The sequence below is a fragment of the Physeter macrocephalus genome, chromosome 4 (genome assembly GCF_002837175.3).
Source record: "Physeter macrocephalus isolate SW-GA chromosome 4, ASM283717v5, whole genome shotgun sequence".
In the NCBI taxonomy this organism is placed as follows: domain Eukaryota; kingdom Metazoa; phylum Chordata; class Mammalia; order Artiodactyla; family Physeteridae; genus Physeter; species Physeter macrocephalus.
Genome location: NC_041217.1, coordinates 22,163,788 through 22,181,985, shown reverse-complemented (window position 1 = coordinate 22,181,985; position 18,198 = coordinate 22,163,788). Strand labels below are relative to the sequence as shown.

Sequence of the window (18,198 nt, the reverse complement as noted above, 5' to 3'; positions counted from 1 at the left end):
ACATATACATCACACACACATGCCATACATACACACACACCACATATACCACACACACACACACACACCACACTGTACCACATAAACCATGTACGTGTATGCATGGACACGTGGGCTGTGGGCTTGGTGGCTCATTCCTCAGACACCATTTCAACAGGGATTCACATAGCTGGGTTCCTAAGGGAAGATGAGAATAGTAACTGGGGCAAGGTGGGGAGAGAATTCTCCAGAAGAGTGGTCCACCACACACACATGCCATACATACACACACACCACATATACCACACACACACACACACCACACTGTACCACATAAACCATGTACGTGTATGCATGGACACGTGGGCTGTGGGCTTGGTGGCTCATTCCTCAGACACCATTTCAACAGGGATTCACATAGCTGGGTTCCTAAGGGAAGATGAGAATAGTAACTGGGGCAAGGTGGGGAGAGAATTCTCCAGAAGAGTGGTCCACCAGGGGGAACATTCTAGATTCCATGAGGCACCCACTGAACTTGGCAGCTCTTGTCTCTGGTGAAAAACTCAGGGTGGGGGGGGCATTGGGGAGGTGAAGGGAGGGATCCTGGTTCAGTTTATGCAGTTTGGTGCTAGTAGGAACTGAAGGTCTTGCGTAGGAATCCAATCCCTCAGCAGAGTTAAAAACTTCCTAAAAGAACCTAACCATTAGCTATATGTTTTACTTACTCATATTTGTTTTTTTCTTTCTTTGTGTTTTAGGGAAATTGGGGATGTAGTAGCTGGAAACCCACATGAGGTATGCCACATTTTAGTATGCCAAGCTCTGACACTGATGCATAGCATTCATTTTGGATTTCTTATTGATTCATAACTGCTCTTTATATATTGAGGATGATAACTTTATTCATCAGGGCCACAACATTTTCTAGGTCCTGGCTCTTCCTGACGAAGATGAGATAGACGCAGCACCCAGAACCCAGGCTTTGTAACACATTCCTACCCTGTAGGGGGAGTCTGAATGTCCCCCACATTCAGGCAGGTGGATCCTCAGAGCACTTGCTGTGAGCTTGAGCACTTCTGGGCAGGATGAAGAAGGCGATGGGAGGAAGAGATCTAGTCCCTGCTCTTAGACAGACCTCCAGTCTTTTAGACAAATGACAGAAGCATATGGAAAAAGATGAAGGGCAGCTCATGCCAGAAATGGATCTAAGCCTGTGTGAATGTAGTCTGGGGGGGCTGGAGTGAGCACCTCCTTTGGGAGGCTCCATGGGGGAGGTCATTTCAGAGCAGACTTTGGAGGAAGAAATGCACAGTTTGTGGGTTCACCTGCCTCATCCCCTCTACCCCTCCGTCCCTGCCCTCTTTCTCAGGTGTGGTGCACAGAGGCAGCACGTTGAGTGTGGCTGTTTTGTGAGGGGTAGTGGTATTATTTGGCATATATCAAATTTGTAAGCTCATATTTCTGCAGATGCATGCGGAGGTGCCAAAGATGGACCCATCTTGCCCTGGGGGCGGGGCAGTTATGCCGTGAGTCTATTAGATAGAAAGTGTGTGCCCCGTTGTCTGTTCTTTCTCATTCCCATTGGTCTCTGAACTGGACTTGGTGCCCAGCAGTTAAGCTAATGGTCGGTAGCGGCCCCTGCCTTGAGTCAGCTGCAATTCCTGGCCAGAGGCCCTTTCTGTGCTTCTGCCGCTGGGTGGTCCCAGCTGGTCAGAGCTCTCCCTCCTGCCCCTTTCCCATTCCGCATGGCAGGTAGATGCCGGCTCAGCCTCTTCACTGCCCCCCAGGCCTTGTCTCTCACAGTAGCTGCTCCTCCTAGTGGTCCCAAGTGTGTTAGAAAGGCCACTGTGCCAGTGTGGAGGGTGTGGATCTGAGTCCACAATTCAGGTGGGAAGAACTCTCCTTCCTCCCCTCCCCCTTTTTTTACCTTGCTAAATCAACTTAAAACTGACTCTACCATCATCAAAAATTCTACAAATAATAAATGTTGGAGAGGGCGTGGAGAAAAGAGAACCCTCCTACACTGTTGGTGGGAATGTAAATTGGTACAGCTACTATGGAGAACAGTATGGAGGTTCCTTAAAAAACTAGATGAGATAGACGCAGCACCCAGAACCCAGGCTTTGTAACACATTCCTACCCTGTAGGGGGAGTCTGAATGTCCCCCACATTCAGGCAGGTGGATCCTCAGAGCACTTGCTGTGAGCTTGAGCACTTCTGGGCAGGATGAAGAAGGCGATGGGAGGAAGAGATCTAGTCCCTGCTCTTAGACAGACCTCCAGTCTTTTAGACAAATGACAGAAGCATATGGAAAAAGATGAAGGGCAGCTCATGCCAGAAATGGATCTAAGCCTGTGTGAATGTAGTCTGGGGGGGCTGGAGTGAGCACCTCCTTTGGGAGGCTCCATGGGGGAGGTCATTTCAGAGCAGACTTTGGAGGAAGAAATGCACAGTTTGTGGGTTCACCTGCCTCATCCCCTCTACCCCTCCGTCCCTGCCCTCTTTCTCAGGTGTGGTGCACAGAGGCAGCACGTTGAGTGTGGCTGTTTTGTGAGGGGTAGTGGTATTATTTGGCATATATCAAATTTGTAAGCTCATATTTCTGCAGATGCATGCGGAGGTGCCAAAGATGGACCCATCTTGCCCTGGGGGCGGGGCAGTTATGCCGTGAGTCTATTAGATAGAAAGTGTGTGCCCCGTTGTCTGTTCTTTCTCATTCCCATTGGTCTCTGAACTGGACTTGGTGCCCAGCAGTTAAGCTAATGGTCGGTAGCGGCCCCTGCCTTGAGTCAGCTGCAATTCCTGGCCAGAGGCCCTTTCTGTGCTTCTGCCGCTGGGTGGTCCCAGCTGGTCAGAGCTCTCCCTCCTGCCCCTTTCCCCTTCCGCATGGCAGGTAGATGCCGGCTCAGCCTCTTCACTGCCCCCCAGGCCTTGTCTCTCACAGTAGCTGCTCCTCCTAGTGGTCCCAAGTGTGTTAGAAAGGCCACTGTGCCAGTGTGGAGGGTGTGGATCTGAGTCCACAATTCAGGTGGGAAGAACTCTCCTTCCTCCCCTCCCCCTTTTTTTACCTTGCTAAATCAACTTAAAACTGACTCTACCATCATCAAAAATTCTACAAATAATAAATGTTGGAGAGGGCGTGGAGAAAAGAGAACCCTCCTACACTGTTGGTGGGAATGTAAATTGGTACAGCTACTATGGAGAACAGTATGGAGGTTCCTTAAAAAACTAAAAATAGGACTACCATATGAGCCAGCAATCCCACTCCTGGCCACATATCCAGAGAAAACCTTAATTCGAAAAGACACGTGCAACCACAGTGTTCATAGCAGCACTATTTACAATAGCCCAGACATGGAAGCAACTCAAGTCTCCATCCACAGATGAATAGATAAAGAAGATGTGGTATATATGATGATGAAATATTACTCAACCATAAAAAAGAATGAAATAATGCCATTTGCAGAAACATGGATGGACCTAGAGAATATCACACTAAGTGAAGTAAGTCACACAAAGACAAATATAATATGACATCACTTATATGTAGAATCTAAAAAATGATGCAAATGAACTTATTTACAAAATAGAAACAGACTCACAGACATAGAAAACAAATATATGGTTACCAAAGGAGAAAGGAGGGGGAAAGATAAATTAGGAGTTTGGGATTAAGTACAATATATAAAATAGGTAAACAACAAAGACCTAGTATAACTATACTCAATATCTTGTAATAAACCATAATGGAAAAGAATATGAGAAAGAAAATATATACATATATTCTTTCTCATACTCTGAATACGTATATTTGAATCGCTTTTCTGTACACCAGAAACTAACACAATATCGTAAATCAACTATACTTTAATAAAAAAAACTTACTAAACCCCCATTTCAGGAGTTCAATCTCAGTCACTGTCGGGGTGCACCATCCCCACCTCCCATGGTCTTGGGGTTTTCTGAAACACCAAAACAAAAGGAAGTCTGTACCAGTCACGGGTCCTCACTGTTCTCCCTTGAGATGCCCACTGTCTCAGCTCATAGGTTCCTTCATGTCTGGCAGCTCTTGGGCTCCTGTACTAGGTCTGTGGCTTAGAATCTTTGGTAAACTAGGAGTCGCCAGGCCTAGGGGACAACCTTTCTGAGGTCCCCAGAGCACCATGTATGGAGCCATACAAGGGTTTCCATATTTCAGGGCCCTGGGAACTGCCAAAATCTTCTTGGTCTCAGGGAAACTTCGCTTTTCTCTTTACGGTACCCCTCCCCCTCACACACACACACGCACACACACACACACACACACACACACACACACACACACACATACACACACACGCGCCACAGGGATAATATCTTCAGGGGACTTAAGACTTTACAGGAGACAGGAAGAGCCATTGCCGTTGCCTTCAAGAACTTCTGTTTTCCTCCCTCCAGAAATCTCCAAGACTTGGACAGCTGGACATTTAAAGGGCCTGCTTGGAATGGGGTGGGGGAAAAAAGAAAGCAATTGAACAAACACACTAGAGAAGGGTTGCACAGATGCTGTCAACATATAATATGACAACAGTAAATTAATACCTGTTTTTGCCAGATTGCCTTACCATTTCCAAAGCGTTTTCATGTATATTTTCTCAGAGCAACAGATAATTCCACTACGTTAAGGTCCTTGAGAGCAAGGACCATGTCTTGTTCACCACTACATCTCAGACACAGATACAGAACAGTTCCCAACATGTGCCAGGTGTCCAGTAAATAGTTTTTTGAAGGAGTGAACGAACTGAAGTACCGTTTGCCATACCATGTATGCCATCATTTAAAAGTATCTTTCTCCCTGGTATCCAGAAACTCCATGTGCAATGACATCCCCTAGTGGTGAAGTACCTGCTATGTACCTGTTTGTGCCCGTGTCCATTTTTTTCTTTCACTTTTTTAGAATAAATTTTTATTGAAGTATAGTTCCTTTACAATGTTGTGTTAGTTTCTGCTGTACAGCAAAGAGAATCAACAATACATATACATATAACCCCTCTTTTTTGGATTTCCTTCCCATTTAGGTCACCCCAGAGCACTGAGTAAAGTTCCCTGTGCTATGCAGTAGGTTCTCATTCATTATCTATTTTATACATAGTAGTGTACAAATGTCAATAGCAATCTCCCAATTCATCCTGCCGCCCCCCCTTCCAAGGGGGTCTTGAACTTTTTGTATTTTTTTTTTTTTTTGCGGTACGCGGGCCTCTCACTGCTGTGCCCTCTCCCGTTGCGGAGCACAGGCTCCGGACGCGCAGGCTCAGCGGCCATGGCTCACGGGCCCAGCCGCTCCACGGCATGTGGGATCTTCCCGGACCGGGGCACGAACCCGTGTGCCCTGCATCGGCAGGCGGACTCTCAACCACGGAGCCATCAGGGAAGCCCTGAACTTTTAATATGCTTTGATATTGCATGTTTTCATGTACCACTTGTGTAATTTTTATAAATACAGTATTTTAATATCTGCATGATTCCTAGGTAAGAAGGCCATAAAGTTGCTTTAATAGAATCCTCCCTATTACTGCAGTTGACTTCTATAGCCAGGACCTTCCCAGTCCCTCAGGAAGAACACTAGAACTGGAAAGCAGGAATATTCATGCCGGTGGTGTAGAGCTGGAGAAGGTGGGTCTGAGCGGCCAGATCAATCCGCAGCCCTGAGATTTATCCTTAATGAAATGTATAGCTCTAGTCTATTTCTTCCTTTTTTAGAGATTTTTTTTTGATGCGGACAATTTTTAAAGTCTTTCTTGAATTTGTTACAATACTGCTTCTGTTTTATGTTTCGGTTTTTTGGCCACGAGGCATGTGGGATCTTAGCTCCCTGACCAGGGATCAAACCTCCACCCCCTGCGTGGGAAGGTGAAGCCTTAATCACTGGACTGCCAGGGAAGTCCCTCTTTCTCTCTCTTTCTTCCCCCCTCCCTCCCTCCTTCCCTTCCTTCCTTCCTTTCTTTCCAGTTCATACTTATTTTCCCCCAGAATAAGAGAATATTACTCTATGTTCAGAATTTGTAGACGTCACACTAGATTCAGGTTATCGTATATTTTATTACATGGACAATATAAAGCTTTTATTCTACAAAACCACTTGAAAATCATACATGTGTGATGAGAAGTATTTATCATTTCTTCTAAAAACTTTAGATGTATTTTTGGATTTACTCTTCATAAATGTAAGCAGTATGATAGGCATTAAAACCCCCGTGTTATCGACGAGGAAGCAGAGCCCTGGCGAGGTTGAGTTGCAGTAGGGTGTTGAGAGCACCTGCTCTGGGGGTCGGACTGGTGGCTGGTGAAACAGCGCACGAGCTTGACCTTGAATCCTGACTCCACCGTGTACCAGCTGTGTGATCTTGGCCTGTTACTTAACACTTTTAAACCTCAGTTTCTCCATCTGTGAAATGGGGATAGCCATGAGACCAATCTCAGAGAGTACTCATGAGTATTAAAGGAACCAATCTATGTTTAGTACCTGACAGGTAGTAAGTGCTCAACAAAGGTAAGTACTATTACTACTGCTGCTACGCTTAATAGTACAGTATCATTGGGCCAGATCAGACCTTTTGTACTTTCCTGAGTGCTGGTTTTGGAAGAAATTGACCTGGTTTTCTGAAACTCTTCACGACATCTGGGAAACCTGTGACTTTTCCTTTTCTGTCTGGTGATGACCCTTGAGGAGTTTCATTCCATTTTGGAAAGAGCCCATGGTCATATCAGAAAGCCTCTGGACAGTCATTCATATAATGATTAGCAATTTTCGAAGGACTTTGACACACATTAGTTCTCATTTGATTCTCAAATGACCCCATGTAACAAGCCTAGTTAATTTAATACTGGACTTGAGGAAATGGATGGCAGAGCCCTGAGATGGAGTTTCGTAATTGGTCAGTGTGGTGTTTGAACTCCTGTCTTCTGGCTTCCAGTTCTGCTGTTTCCATTAGGCTGTGATTTTAACTCCTTTTTAATCATGTTGCTACTTCAGAATCTGGTGAAAGCTAAGCAAACCCAAGTTAACGTTACTCCCAATTTTCATGCAATGTCTGAAGTTCACAGACCCCCTGAAGGTCATCAGCGAATCTCTTAGGAGCCCACAGACCTAGACTGAGATTCTCTGCTGTCAGTGTTGCCACTGTTCTCTGAAAGCGATTCAGGGTTGAAATCAGAAATTCAGGGTTGGTGGGGATCACGTCCTCACATCGCGGAGAGAGGAAGCCCCGAGACCCCTGGACCTTGCTGGATGGAGAGCTCCTGGGGCCAGGACCTTGGACCTCTCCTGTTTACTGCCATGTGCCCCCATCCACCCAGGGTCCGACACACGACAGATATGCGACAGATGTAGTGAATGACGAGCGAATGAATTTTAAATCTTTGTTTTTCATTCTCCTCGGCGAGTCCCATCTTAACTTTGCAATTGCCCTGCCTTTTAGCCACACCCCAGTGAGGTGGCTCAAGAAGACGGCCAGCTCTGGAGCCTGTTTGAGAAGCTTTCAGGGAAGGTGAGTAGAGGGCATAGACAAGCTCCCAGACGGGCAGGAGAGTGCTCTGGAAAGCTCAGCTCACCTGAGCCTTTCCCCTCGCATCTTGTGAGTATAAACGATGAGGCCACAGGTCTCCGGTCCCCCGGCTCTGTTTGTTGCCACTTCCTGTCTTAAACCTGAGGCCTTTCCTGCACGGCTGGGGAGAGGAATGTTGGGGCCAAGGCCTTTTTTCTTGCTGTGTTGACTGCTTTTTGAGAAAACAGAAAATCCGAATCTCCAGGTCCTGCCAAAAGCCTTTCCGCGTGTAAACTGGCCCTGTCGGATCAGAGCCCTGACTTTATAAAAAGCGGGGAGGCAAAACTTCCCTATATCAATATCCTTCAGAGATGAGAGGAATCGCTCAGCCCAGGTGGCAGGCGGCTCAGTTAACCTGGCCTGGGATTAGAGTTCACCGGCCTGCCACCCTGCCCGCCCTCAGGGACACCAGCGGAGCTTGGGCTGCGGAATTCGAGTTGGCTCAGGTGCCGGCACCGCTCAGGGGCACATGCAGCCAGGGGAAGAAGCTGGTGTGCCCCCTGCTCCGTCCCTCCCTGTCCTGCTGACTTAGCTTATTGTGATTCCAGTCCTGTGAGGCCATAAGTCAGAGCAGACCCAGGAGTGCAAGTGTCACAACTGGCCCCATAGAGACAGTGAATGCACTGCTCTTTGGAGGATAATAAGGTTTGCCAAAGGGCCTTGGAAGGCATCCGTCATCTTGGGCTGCCATAACAATGTACCGCAGACTGGGAAGCGTATGAAACAGAATAAACAGAAATTTATTTCTCACAGCTCTGGAGGCTGGAAGTCTGAGATCAGGCATGGTTGGATTCTGGGGAGGGCCTTCCTCTAGCTTGCAGACTGTTGAAGTCTCACTGGGTCCTCACAAGGTGGAAAGAGGGTGAGGGATCTGTCTGGGGTTCCTTTTATAAGGGCATGAATCCCACTCAAAAGGGCTTCACCCTCATGACCTAATCACCTCCCCAAAGTCTCTCCTCCTAATACTATGACATTGAGGATTGGATTTCAACATATGAATTTTGGGGAACACAAACATTCGGTCCATAACAGAAGGGAAAAACAATGCTCTCCACCCTGCAGGGAAGCTCGGAGCCACTTTCTGGACTTAAGGCTAGAGTAGAAGAAAATACAACAGAATCCTTGCAGAAAATAAAACCTGGGAACAAAATTCCTTTATGTAGCCATTTAAAAAAAGCTTTGCAAAAATGAGTCAATCTGTGTTTTAGATGGGCGCTCAGACCAGTGTTTTTGCTAACAAAGCCTTGTTGCCTTCGCTGCCAAGGGACCATATTTTATTTAGAACATCAAGACTGATAACAAAGTAAAAGTTCCTATTTGTATAGCTCTTCGTGTACCTTATCTTTTCTCTCCTGCCCGGTGGGACAGTGTCGGTCACTGTCCCTGCTCTGCGGGTGAAGGGTCAGGCACAGAGAGTTAAGGAGCTTGCTGGGGCACAAGGCCCGGCGAGGGGCAGGCCAAGATCTCAACATCCCATTCTGGCCTGGAGGCTTTTCAGAGGGTCCCCAGGTCTCATTATTGGGACTGACCGTGCCGTGCTCGGATGAGGCCAGCTGTGCTCGCAGGCAAGGCTGCCCTGGGCAGCTCCCACCTCCCTGGTTTCCAGTAGAATAGCCTGGGCCTGGCTGGTGGAGGCCCCATGGGGACAAGTGATAAGACCACACCTCACCAGAGGAAGTGACTTGGCTAAGGTCACGTGGAGAGTAAGGGACAGAGTCACGACTGGAACCCGGACCTCAGTCCAGCATCCCTTCTCTGAGCCTCATGCATCATCCTGCCCGAGATCTGCCCTCCAGCTCAAAGTTAAGGGACGCATCGTCCCGCTGGCTCGGTGTTTATCCCAAATGCACGTGGGAAATCCTTCTCCCCTAAATCTCTACTTCCAGTTTGAGATGGGCTATGCGTGAAATAGCGACTCCCACAGGTGCAGTGGGGAAAGCAGGCACTTTGGGGTGAGACAGTCTTAGTTTTCTGCCACTGGTGGCTGTGAAGCCCCAGCAGTTACATCACATGGAAACGACAATTACATGGTGAATGTGTATGGTGTTTAGCAATCACAGTTTCCTTAACTCTAACACGGGTGCAGAGCTGTTGCGAGGGTTTGAGGATGTTCCACCCCAGGCGTGTGGCCCGTCAGCGCTGGTCCCTGTTATTGCTTCTTGCCATGTCTTGGTCTTGGCTTAGGCAAGCCTGGAGAAAGGCAGCAGGCACCATGTGCAGCCTTCTGCAGAAGATGAACCCCGCTCACGCCATTAATTATACACTTCCCACCCGGCTGTGGGGGCCCCAGAGAAACTGTGAATTGGAGTTTTCTAAAGATGTCGCAGCCTCTTAAAATCATAGAGTCAGTGGACCTGGTGTCTGACTCTACATGAATTTAATGTCTTGAAACGCTTGTCAGGGCCTGACGTGATTTGCATTTGGGTTCCTCTTTCTAGGATTCTGAGATCGGTGTCAGTGAACTCAAGATGACTCTGAATGAGGTGTTTTCCAAAGGTAACTTCTTCCTTGGGGCTTTTCAGGAAGTCTGGGAGCCTAAGACAGATGCTGGGGGTGGGGTGGGGTAAGGATGGGTGCAGGCACTGGGCCAGGGGCACTGCAGATGGGGACAAGGGGCCTTTGGCCTCTGACCCGGGGCCCTGATTCCCTCTGGGCTGATAGAGCGTCCAGCAGGTGGGAGAGGCTGGAGCGGAGGGGTGCTTGGCAGGATGAAGGCAGGGCTGGTGCTGGGGCCAACCGGTCCTGCAGGAAAGAGTCCTGAGTCTTGGGAGGAAAGAAGCTGGGCTGAGAGTAAGTGAAATTTCCCCCCCAAATCAATAACTTTGATACTGTGGGAAACTGCGCAGCTTGAAGATCTTGTTCTGTAGTGCGTCCCTGGGGAAAGCTTGTGGAGGGGAGGATTCTGACTGTCCTAGATAGTGACAGATCTCCGCCTTTAGACTTTAGCAAGCCCCGGGGGCTGTCAGAGGATCAAGCTGCACCCAGGATGAGGAAAGCCTTGCTCCTTCCCTCTGATCCGCAGCCCCATGTAAGCCGGCACGGAACTGGCTTCTTGTTGGGCCCAGGGATGGGCCAGGTTCAGGCTTCCTCCTGGCTGAGTGGTGGGCATGTTCACCCATGGCAGCAGGACAGGGGGTGAGCATGCAGGATGCAGGGGCGAGGCTGGGTGTGAGCCCACCCGGGGCTGAGCGGCTCCCCAGGGCTCAGAGACACCCCGCCCTGCTCCAGCTCTCCCTCCTGCCTTGCAGAGAAAGAGCCCAGGGAAGAGGAGAGGATTTGCAGGGTCTTTGGCTCCTTCCTGCCTTGGCTCTCAGGTGTGGGCAAGGTGAGTATGGAGCCAGGGATGGCTGTAAGGATAACAGCTGCCATTTGAGAGGCTGTGCGTCATGGTTGAAAGCTTGGGCTATGGAGACGGGTGGCCTGCGTTTAAATCCCAGCTCTGCCTGGGTCGTGTGATCTTGAGCAAATTATTTAACGTCTCTGGGCTTCAGTTTCCTTATCTATAAAACAGGGATGAAAGTATCTCCCACATGGGGTTAGAAGTACAGTGCTTAGAACAATACCTAGCCAATAAAAAGTTAGCTGGTTTATTAAGAACTTGCCATATACCAAGCACTGTGCTAAGAAGTTCACTTACATTATCTCATTTTATCCCCAATTAGCTTTGGGGGCAAGTACTGTTCTTATTGATGGAGAAAGAAACCAAAGCTCAGAGATATTAGTTTGCTGAAGTCCCGGTGGCTTGTGAGTAGCAAAGCTGAGGTTCAGACACTGAACCCCGATGTCAGTGCCCACCTGTACCACCCACAGGGTGCCCTGCCCAGGAGCCCACCGCCATGCTCTCTCCTTTTTGTGGCGCTCACATTTGGCTCCGTACTCTGGCTGGCATCCTTGGTGGCTTCCTACCAGGCAGATTATTTCCGCTGCCTTCAAGTGATCCTGATTCCCTCCCCTCTTTTCTATTAAATATTTAGGAACAGACATCAAATTCGATGGATTCAACATCAACACTTGCAGGGAGATGATCAGCCTGATGGATGTATCCTTTAAATGTCACATTATTGTTACTCTGATCCTGATTTTCATGACTCCTGCACCTTTCCCAGTGAGACGGAGGCAAGGGAAAGAGGGAGAAGGGAACCAGCATTTTCTGAGCATATGGCAGGTACTTGCTTGAGCTGTAAAGGAAAACGTCATCTCATTTTTGCTCCTCAGTAAGCGCGAGATCTGTTTTACAGGTGAAGAAACTGAGGTGTGCCCTGCTGAAGTGACTTGTTTAAAATCCTTTAATTCAAAGACCGCAACTATGTGGCATTTGTGACCTGCCTCCTGTTCATCACAGTATTCCTCCCACGAGGCTCCTCCCACGAGGCTCCTCCCACGAGGTTCCTCCCACGAGGCTCCTCCCACGAGGTTCCTCCTATGAGGCTCCTCCCACGAGGCTCCTCCCTCCTCCCTCTCCCCGGCTCTTTCTATCCCCATCTGTCTTTGTCTCCCCCTATTGACACGGCCACCACCAGTAGTTGAGAAATATCACACCGGATAAAACCTGTTTGTCACTCTGACCCAGTTTAACCCTCGCTGTGTATTGAAGAATGAGTAAGAGACTTGGGGAGGAATGGGGAAGGTTAGGGCATCCTAGGCGGAAGGAACAGCTTAAATGAAGTGCAGAGTGGAGAAGTGTGGAACATAATTTACTTGAAACTTGGCCGCAGGTGGGTCCAGGTTACCGTGCTCCATGGTGCGGCTGGTGAAGGGGATTTCTCTGAAAACTGGAGCCTAGGAGGGTGCCCCTCAGTTCTGAGGGCTTCATCCCTGATGGGATCTGACGACCTTTGGGGCGGAAGGAATGAACTGTACTTACACGGTAGTCATGCAGAGGGGTCCTGGTTAGCCAGCACGCGTGTGCTGACCTCTGCCGGGGGTGTCAGCCACGGAGGGCGGGTGCTATCCCTGCGGTCCCAGAGCTTCAGATGCTGGGACTCTCCAGCCCTGTGTCCTTCTGTGAGGTCCGCATGGTCCACAGTTTAATTCGTGAGCCACAAAGAACTGTTAAGCGTCGATTCATTTTTCTACAGACAGTTCCTTGATTTCTGAATCATTCTTCTCAAACTTGCCCATAGACTTTAACTTAGATTTGAGGGTGACCTTGTAGTCACTCACTCATTGTTCCCAGTGGTATTTGCATTTTCATGGCTCCAGCAGGACTGTGACTCAGTCATTCTTCAAGAGGGTCTGTTCCATGGTTTGGATGCTTTGGGGCAGTGGTTCTGAACCAGGATATGCAGCAGAGCTGCCCATGGAGGCTTGTGTAAATACAACAGCTTTATTGAGATATAATTCACATACCATCCAATGTACCGATTTATAGGGTACAGTTCAATGGTTTTTAGTATAGTCACAGAGTTGTATAAACATCACCACCCATTTTAGAGCATTTTTATCACCCCCAAAAGAGACCCTGCACCCATATTAGCAGTCACTCACCTTTTCCTCTCAACAACCTGAAACCCTCTCCCTGCAACAACTCTGTCTTTATAGATTTGCCTGTTCTGGATATTTTCGTATAAATGGAATCATATAACGTGGGGTCCACTATAGCATGTATCAGCACTTAAACACCATGGGGTTTTAACAATCCAGTTGCCTGAGTCTCACTCCTGGAGGTACTGATTCATTAAGTCTGGATGGGGCCCGGGAGTCCGTAGGCAATTCCATCTGGGATTGAGGATACACTGGTGCTCTGGGACAAGGGCTTTGGAACAGACAGGAGTCCAAGTTCTGGCTCCACCACAGTTATTGAAGGCTCTGAACCTCAGTTTCTTCTCCTGGAAAATGGAATAACAATAAGTAGCTTGTGAGGATGAAATGAGATACAAGTATACATGGGACTAGCTAGACCAGAGCGTTAGCCCTCTTTGTAGACTACTCTTCTCAGGTATGTTGGTTGAAGTATTAGGATTTGAAGGCTGTAGTGCATCCAACGCTCAGTGTGGATTGTGGAAATAAGGACACAGACTTTCTTAAAGCGTGAGCTTTATACTCTTGGGTGTAAACATGGCTTTTTGTTTAGCTAGTTGAAGGAGGTGGGAACGATGTTCTGTTTCAGAATTTTAACATCTGCGCTGTAACACGCTGGTGTCTATTGATTAGTTGGGATGGCTGAGAAAAGGGTAGAGTTTCAAAGAGACTGAACTTCATGAGGGTAGGGACAGTTCAAAACCAGCCCTCCAGGTCAAGCCCAGTGCTTAATCAATATTGCTGGACACAGAGAATTGCACACAACCCCTGGCCTGTTTGGGTTGAGCAGTGGCCTATGAGGCAGCTGTGCTCCTGGGACCATGTCCCAGGGTCCCAAGAATCAGTGTTGAGAAGCTCAGAGCCCCTTCAGGACACCAGACAAACATGTGTAGACCATGTGGCAGAGAATCCCAATCCCGTGCTCCTGAGGATTCTTCTGATAACATTTTAAAAAAATATATTTATTTATTTGGCTGCCCTGGGTCTTAGTTGTGGCATGCAGGATCTTCGCTGCCGTGTGTGGGATCTTCGTTGCGGCATGCAGGATCTTTAGTTGCGGCATGTGAACTCTTAGTTGCAGCATGTGGGATCTAGTTCCCTGACCAGGGATCGAACCCAGGCTCGCTGTATTGGGAGCACAGAGTCTTAGCCACTGGACCACCAGGGAAGTCCCTCTGATAACATTTTGACAGCAACTATCAATGGCAGACATTTAAATCTGGAAGGGAATTTACAACAGACTACAGAGCTCAACCCCTCAATGACCCAGGATGACGAGGGTGCTGGATGGTAATGAATGGAGGGCATTAGGCTCCTGACTTGCCCTTTGCTCTTAGCTCTGTACCTGACCTCAAAGGAGGACCTTGGTGAGTGTTTGACTCTTTAATCTTTATTTGAATTTGTCTCCCACCAACCTTTCCCACCGTGACCCCCAGGGCCCTGCTTACTACAGACACGGATGTTCACTGAGGTCTTAAGACACTCACTGTGCAAGGTCACAAGAGAACAAAATCCAAAGAGCATGTGGAATCTGGGCTTGATCGTGTTGGCCTTTAACCTGCTTAGAGCAATGGGACGGGCACCTTGGGGCTGGTGGAATTCAAGACGCTCTGGTTGAAGATTCAGAAGTATCTGGTAACCCCTCTCTCCCTGTTGTGCATACTCTGGGCTCTTGTCACTGTCCTCTGTTCTGTTTCTAGACCCTCGCCTTCCGTGACACCCATTCCTGATCTGTTTGCTGCCCTGGGCTAACCAGATCCTTCATCATGGTCAAAGGCAACACCAAACCTGAACATCCTGTTCAGGAAGGACTAAGGAGGCAATGAGAGATTGCCAGTGCTGTCACAGGAAGTTCCCCTGTTCACAGGGCAAAAGGACTAGCACCGGCCCTCAGCCCAAGCTCTTAATTTTGTTCTGGAAACTTCTTGGGAGGAATCAGTGAAGCCTTCTCTGAGGGTGTACCTGGCCTTCTGAGGAAGTGGTGGGGTGGAGGGAGATGGTTCTGCAGGGGCCACAAAAAGCTGTTTTCTACCTGGACATTTTCTCCTGCTTTACGAGATCTATCGGAAAACTGATTATAACCAGTCGGGGACCATTGATGCCCACGAGGTGAAGACAGCCCTCAAGAAGGCAGGTGAGGGGCTTCCCTGGTGGCGCAGTGGTTGAGAGCCCACCTGCCGATGCAGGGGACACGGGTTCGTGCCCCGGTCCGGGAAGATCCCACATGCCATGGAGCGGCTGGGCCTGTGAGCCTTGGCCGCTGAGCCTGCGCGTCTGGAGCCTGTGCTCCGCAAAGGGAGAGGCCACAGCAGTAAGAGGCCCGCGTACAGCAAAAAAACCCACAAAAAACCAAAACTAAATGGTTAAAAGAAAAATGGGCAGAACATGATGTGTGACTATATAGCTATTTGACAGTGTGTTGCTACATTCATCCATAGGTCATATAAAACACTTAATATGTTAGATAAATCCCCACTTATGCTGCTGTAGAATTGGGACTCTGAACTCTTACCAAAAAAAGAAGAAGGCAGGTGAGGACGCATCCTCTAGACAAGGTCTTGAGACCCAGATGTGCTCACTTTATTTTACTTTAATTCTTAAAAACTTTTATTTAATTATTTATTTTTAACATTTTTATTGAAGTATAATTGCTTTACAATGGTGTGTTAGTTTCTGCTTTATAACAAAGTGAATCAGTTATACATATACATATATCACCATATCTCCTTCCTCTTGCGTCTCCCTCCCAGCCTTCCTATCCCACCCCTCTAGGTGGTCACAAAGCACTGAGCTGATCTCCCTGTGCTATGCGGCTGCTTCCCACTAGCTATCTATTTTACATTTGGTAGTGTATATATGTCCATATAACTCTCCTCATCCCAGCTCATCTTTATTACCATCTTGCCCCTAGGTTCTTCATGACCTTTTTTTTTTTTTTATATTCCATATATATGTGTTAGCGTACGGTATTTGTTTTTCTCTTTCTGACATGCTTCACTCTGTATGACAGACTCTATGTCAATCCACCGCACTACAAATAACTCAATTTCGTTTCTTTTAATGGCTGAGTAATATTCCATTGTATATATGTGCCACATCTTCTTTATCCATTCCTCTGTTGATGGACACTTAGGTTGCTTCCATGTCCTGGCTATTGTAAATAGAGCTGCAATGAACATTGTGGTACATGACTCTTTTTGAATTATGGTTTTCTCAGGGTATATGCCCAGTAGTGGGATTGCCAAATATTTTTTCCCATTCTGAGGGTTGTCTTTTCGTCTTGTTTATGTTTTCCTTTGCTGTGCAAAAGCTTTTAAGTTTCATTAGGTCCCATTTGTTTATTTTTGTTTTTATTTCCATTTCTCTAGGAGATGGGTCAAAAAGGATCTTGCTGTGATTTATGTCATAGAGTGTTCTGCCTGTGTTTTCCTCTAAGAGTTTGATAGTGTCTGGCCTTACATTTAGGTCTTTAATCCATTTTGAGTTTATTTTTGTGTATGGTGTTAGGGAGTGTTCTAATTTCATTCTTTTACATGTAGCTGTCCAGTTTTCCCAGCACCACTTATTGAAGAGGCTGTCTTTTCTCCATTGTATACTCTTGCCCCCTTTATCAAAGATAAGGTGACCGTATGTGCATGGGATTATCTCTGGGCTTTCTATCCTGTTCCATTGATCTATATTTCTGTTTTTGTGCCAGTACCCTACTGTCTTGATTACTGTAGCTTTGTAGTATAGTCTGAAGTCTGGGAGCCTCATTCCTCCAGTTCCGTTTTTCTTTCTCAAGATTGATTTGGCTATCCGGGGTCTTTTGTGCTTCCACACAAGTTGTGAAATTTTTTGTTTTATTTCTGTGAAAAATGCCAGTGGTAGTTTGACAGGGATTGCATTGAATCTGTAGATTGCTTTCGGTAGTATAGTCATTTTCACAATGTTGATTCTTCCAATCCAAGAACATGGTATATTTCTCCATCTATTTGTATCATCTTTAATTTCTTTCATCAGTGTCTTATAATTTTCTGCATACAGGTCTTTTGTCTCCTTAGGTAGGTTTATCTATTGAGAGGATCATATGGTTTTTATACTTCTGTTAATGTGGTGTATCACATTGATTGATTTGCAGATATTGAAGCATGCTTCCCCAGGATAAATCCCACTTGATCATGGTATATGATCCTTTTAATGTATTGGTGGATTCAGTTTGCTAGTATTTTGTTGCGGATTTTTGCATCTATGTCCATCAATGATATTGGCCTGTAGTTTTCTTTCTTTGTGTGACATCTTTGTCTGGTTTTGTTTTCAGGGTGATGGTAGCCTCACAGAATGAGTTTGGGAGTGTTCCTCCCTCTGCTATATTTTGGAAGAGTTTGAGAAGGATAGGTGTTAGCTCTTCTCTAAATGCTTGATAGAATTCACCTGTGAATCCATCTGGCCCTGGGCTTTTGTTTGTTCGAAGATTTTTAATCACAGTTTCAATTTCAGTGCTTGCGATTGGTCTGTTCGTATTTTCTATTTCCTCCTGGTTCAGTCTCAGAAGGTTGTGCATTTCTAAGAATTTGTCAATTCCTTCCAGGTTGTCCATTTTATTGGCATAGAGTTGCTTGTAGTAATCTCTCATGATCCTCTGTATTTTTGCAGTGCCAGTTGTTACTTCTCCTTTTTCATCTCTAATTCTATTGATTTGAGCCTTCTCCCTTTTTTTCTTGATGAGTCTCGCTAATGGTTTATCAATTTTGTTTATCTTCTTCTCAAAGAACCAGCTTTTAGTTTTACTGATCTTTGCTATCATTTCCATCATTTCTTTTCATTTATTTCTGTTCTGATCTCTATGATTTCTTTCCTTCTGCTAACTTTGGGGATTTTTTGTTTTTCTTTCTCTAATTACTTTAGGTGTAAGGTTAGGTTGTTTATTTGAGATGCTTCTTGTTTGTTAAGGTAGGATTGTGTTGCTATAAACTTCCCTCTTAGAACTGCTTTTGTTGCATCCCATAGGTTTTGGGTCATCGTGTTTTCATTGTCATTTGTTTCTAGGTATTTTTTGATTTCCTCTTTGATTTCTTCAGTGATCTCTTGGTTATTAAGTAGTGTATTGTTTAGCCTCCATGTGTTTGTATTTTTT

The 18,198-nt window shown here is 46.7% G+C and overlaps 1 protein-coding gene across 1 annotated transcript in view; it reads left to right on the top strand.

Annotated features, from left to right (window-relative positions):
- CAPN8 (calpain 8) overlaps positions 1 to 16,004 on the top strand; it is a 64,893-nt gene extending 48,889 nt beyond the window's left edge. Inside the window, 8 exon segments of the mRNA XM_024130589.1 lie at positions 738 to 774; positions 7,437 to 7,505; positions 10,001 to 10,058; positions 11,537 to 11,601; positions 14,649 to 14,717; positions 14,931 to 14,933; positions 15,141 to 15,216; positions 15,994 to 16,004. Coding sequence (XP_023986357.1) covers positions 738 to 774; positions 7,437 to 7,505; positions 10,001 to 10,058; positions 11,537 to 11,601; positions 14,649 to 14,717; positions 14,931 to 14,933; positions 15,141 to 15,216; positions 15,994 to 16,004 — 388 coding nt within the window.
- The last annotated feature ends 2,194 nt before the right edge of the window (positions 16,005 to 18,198 follow it).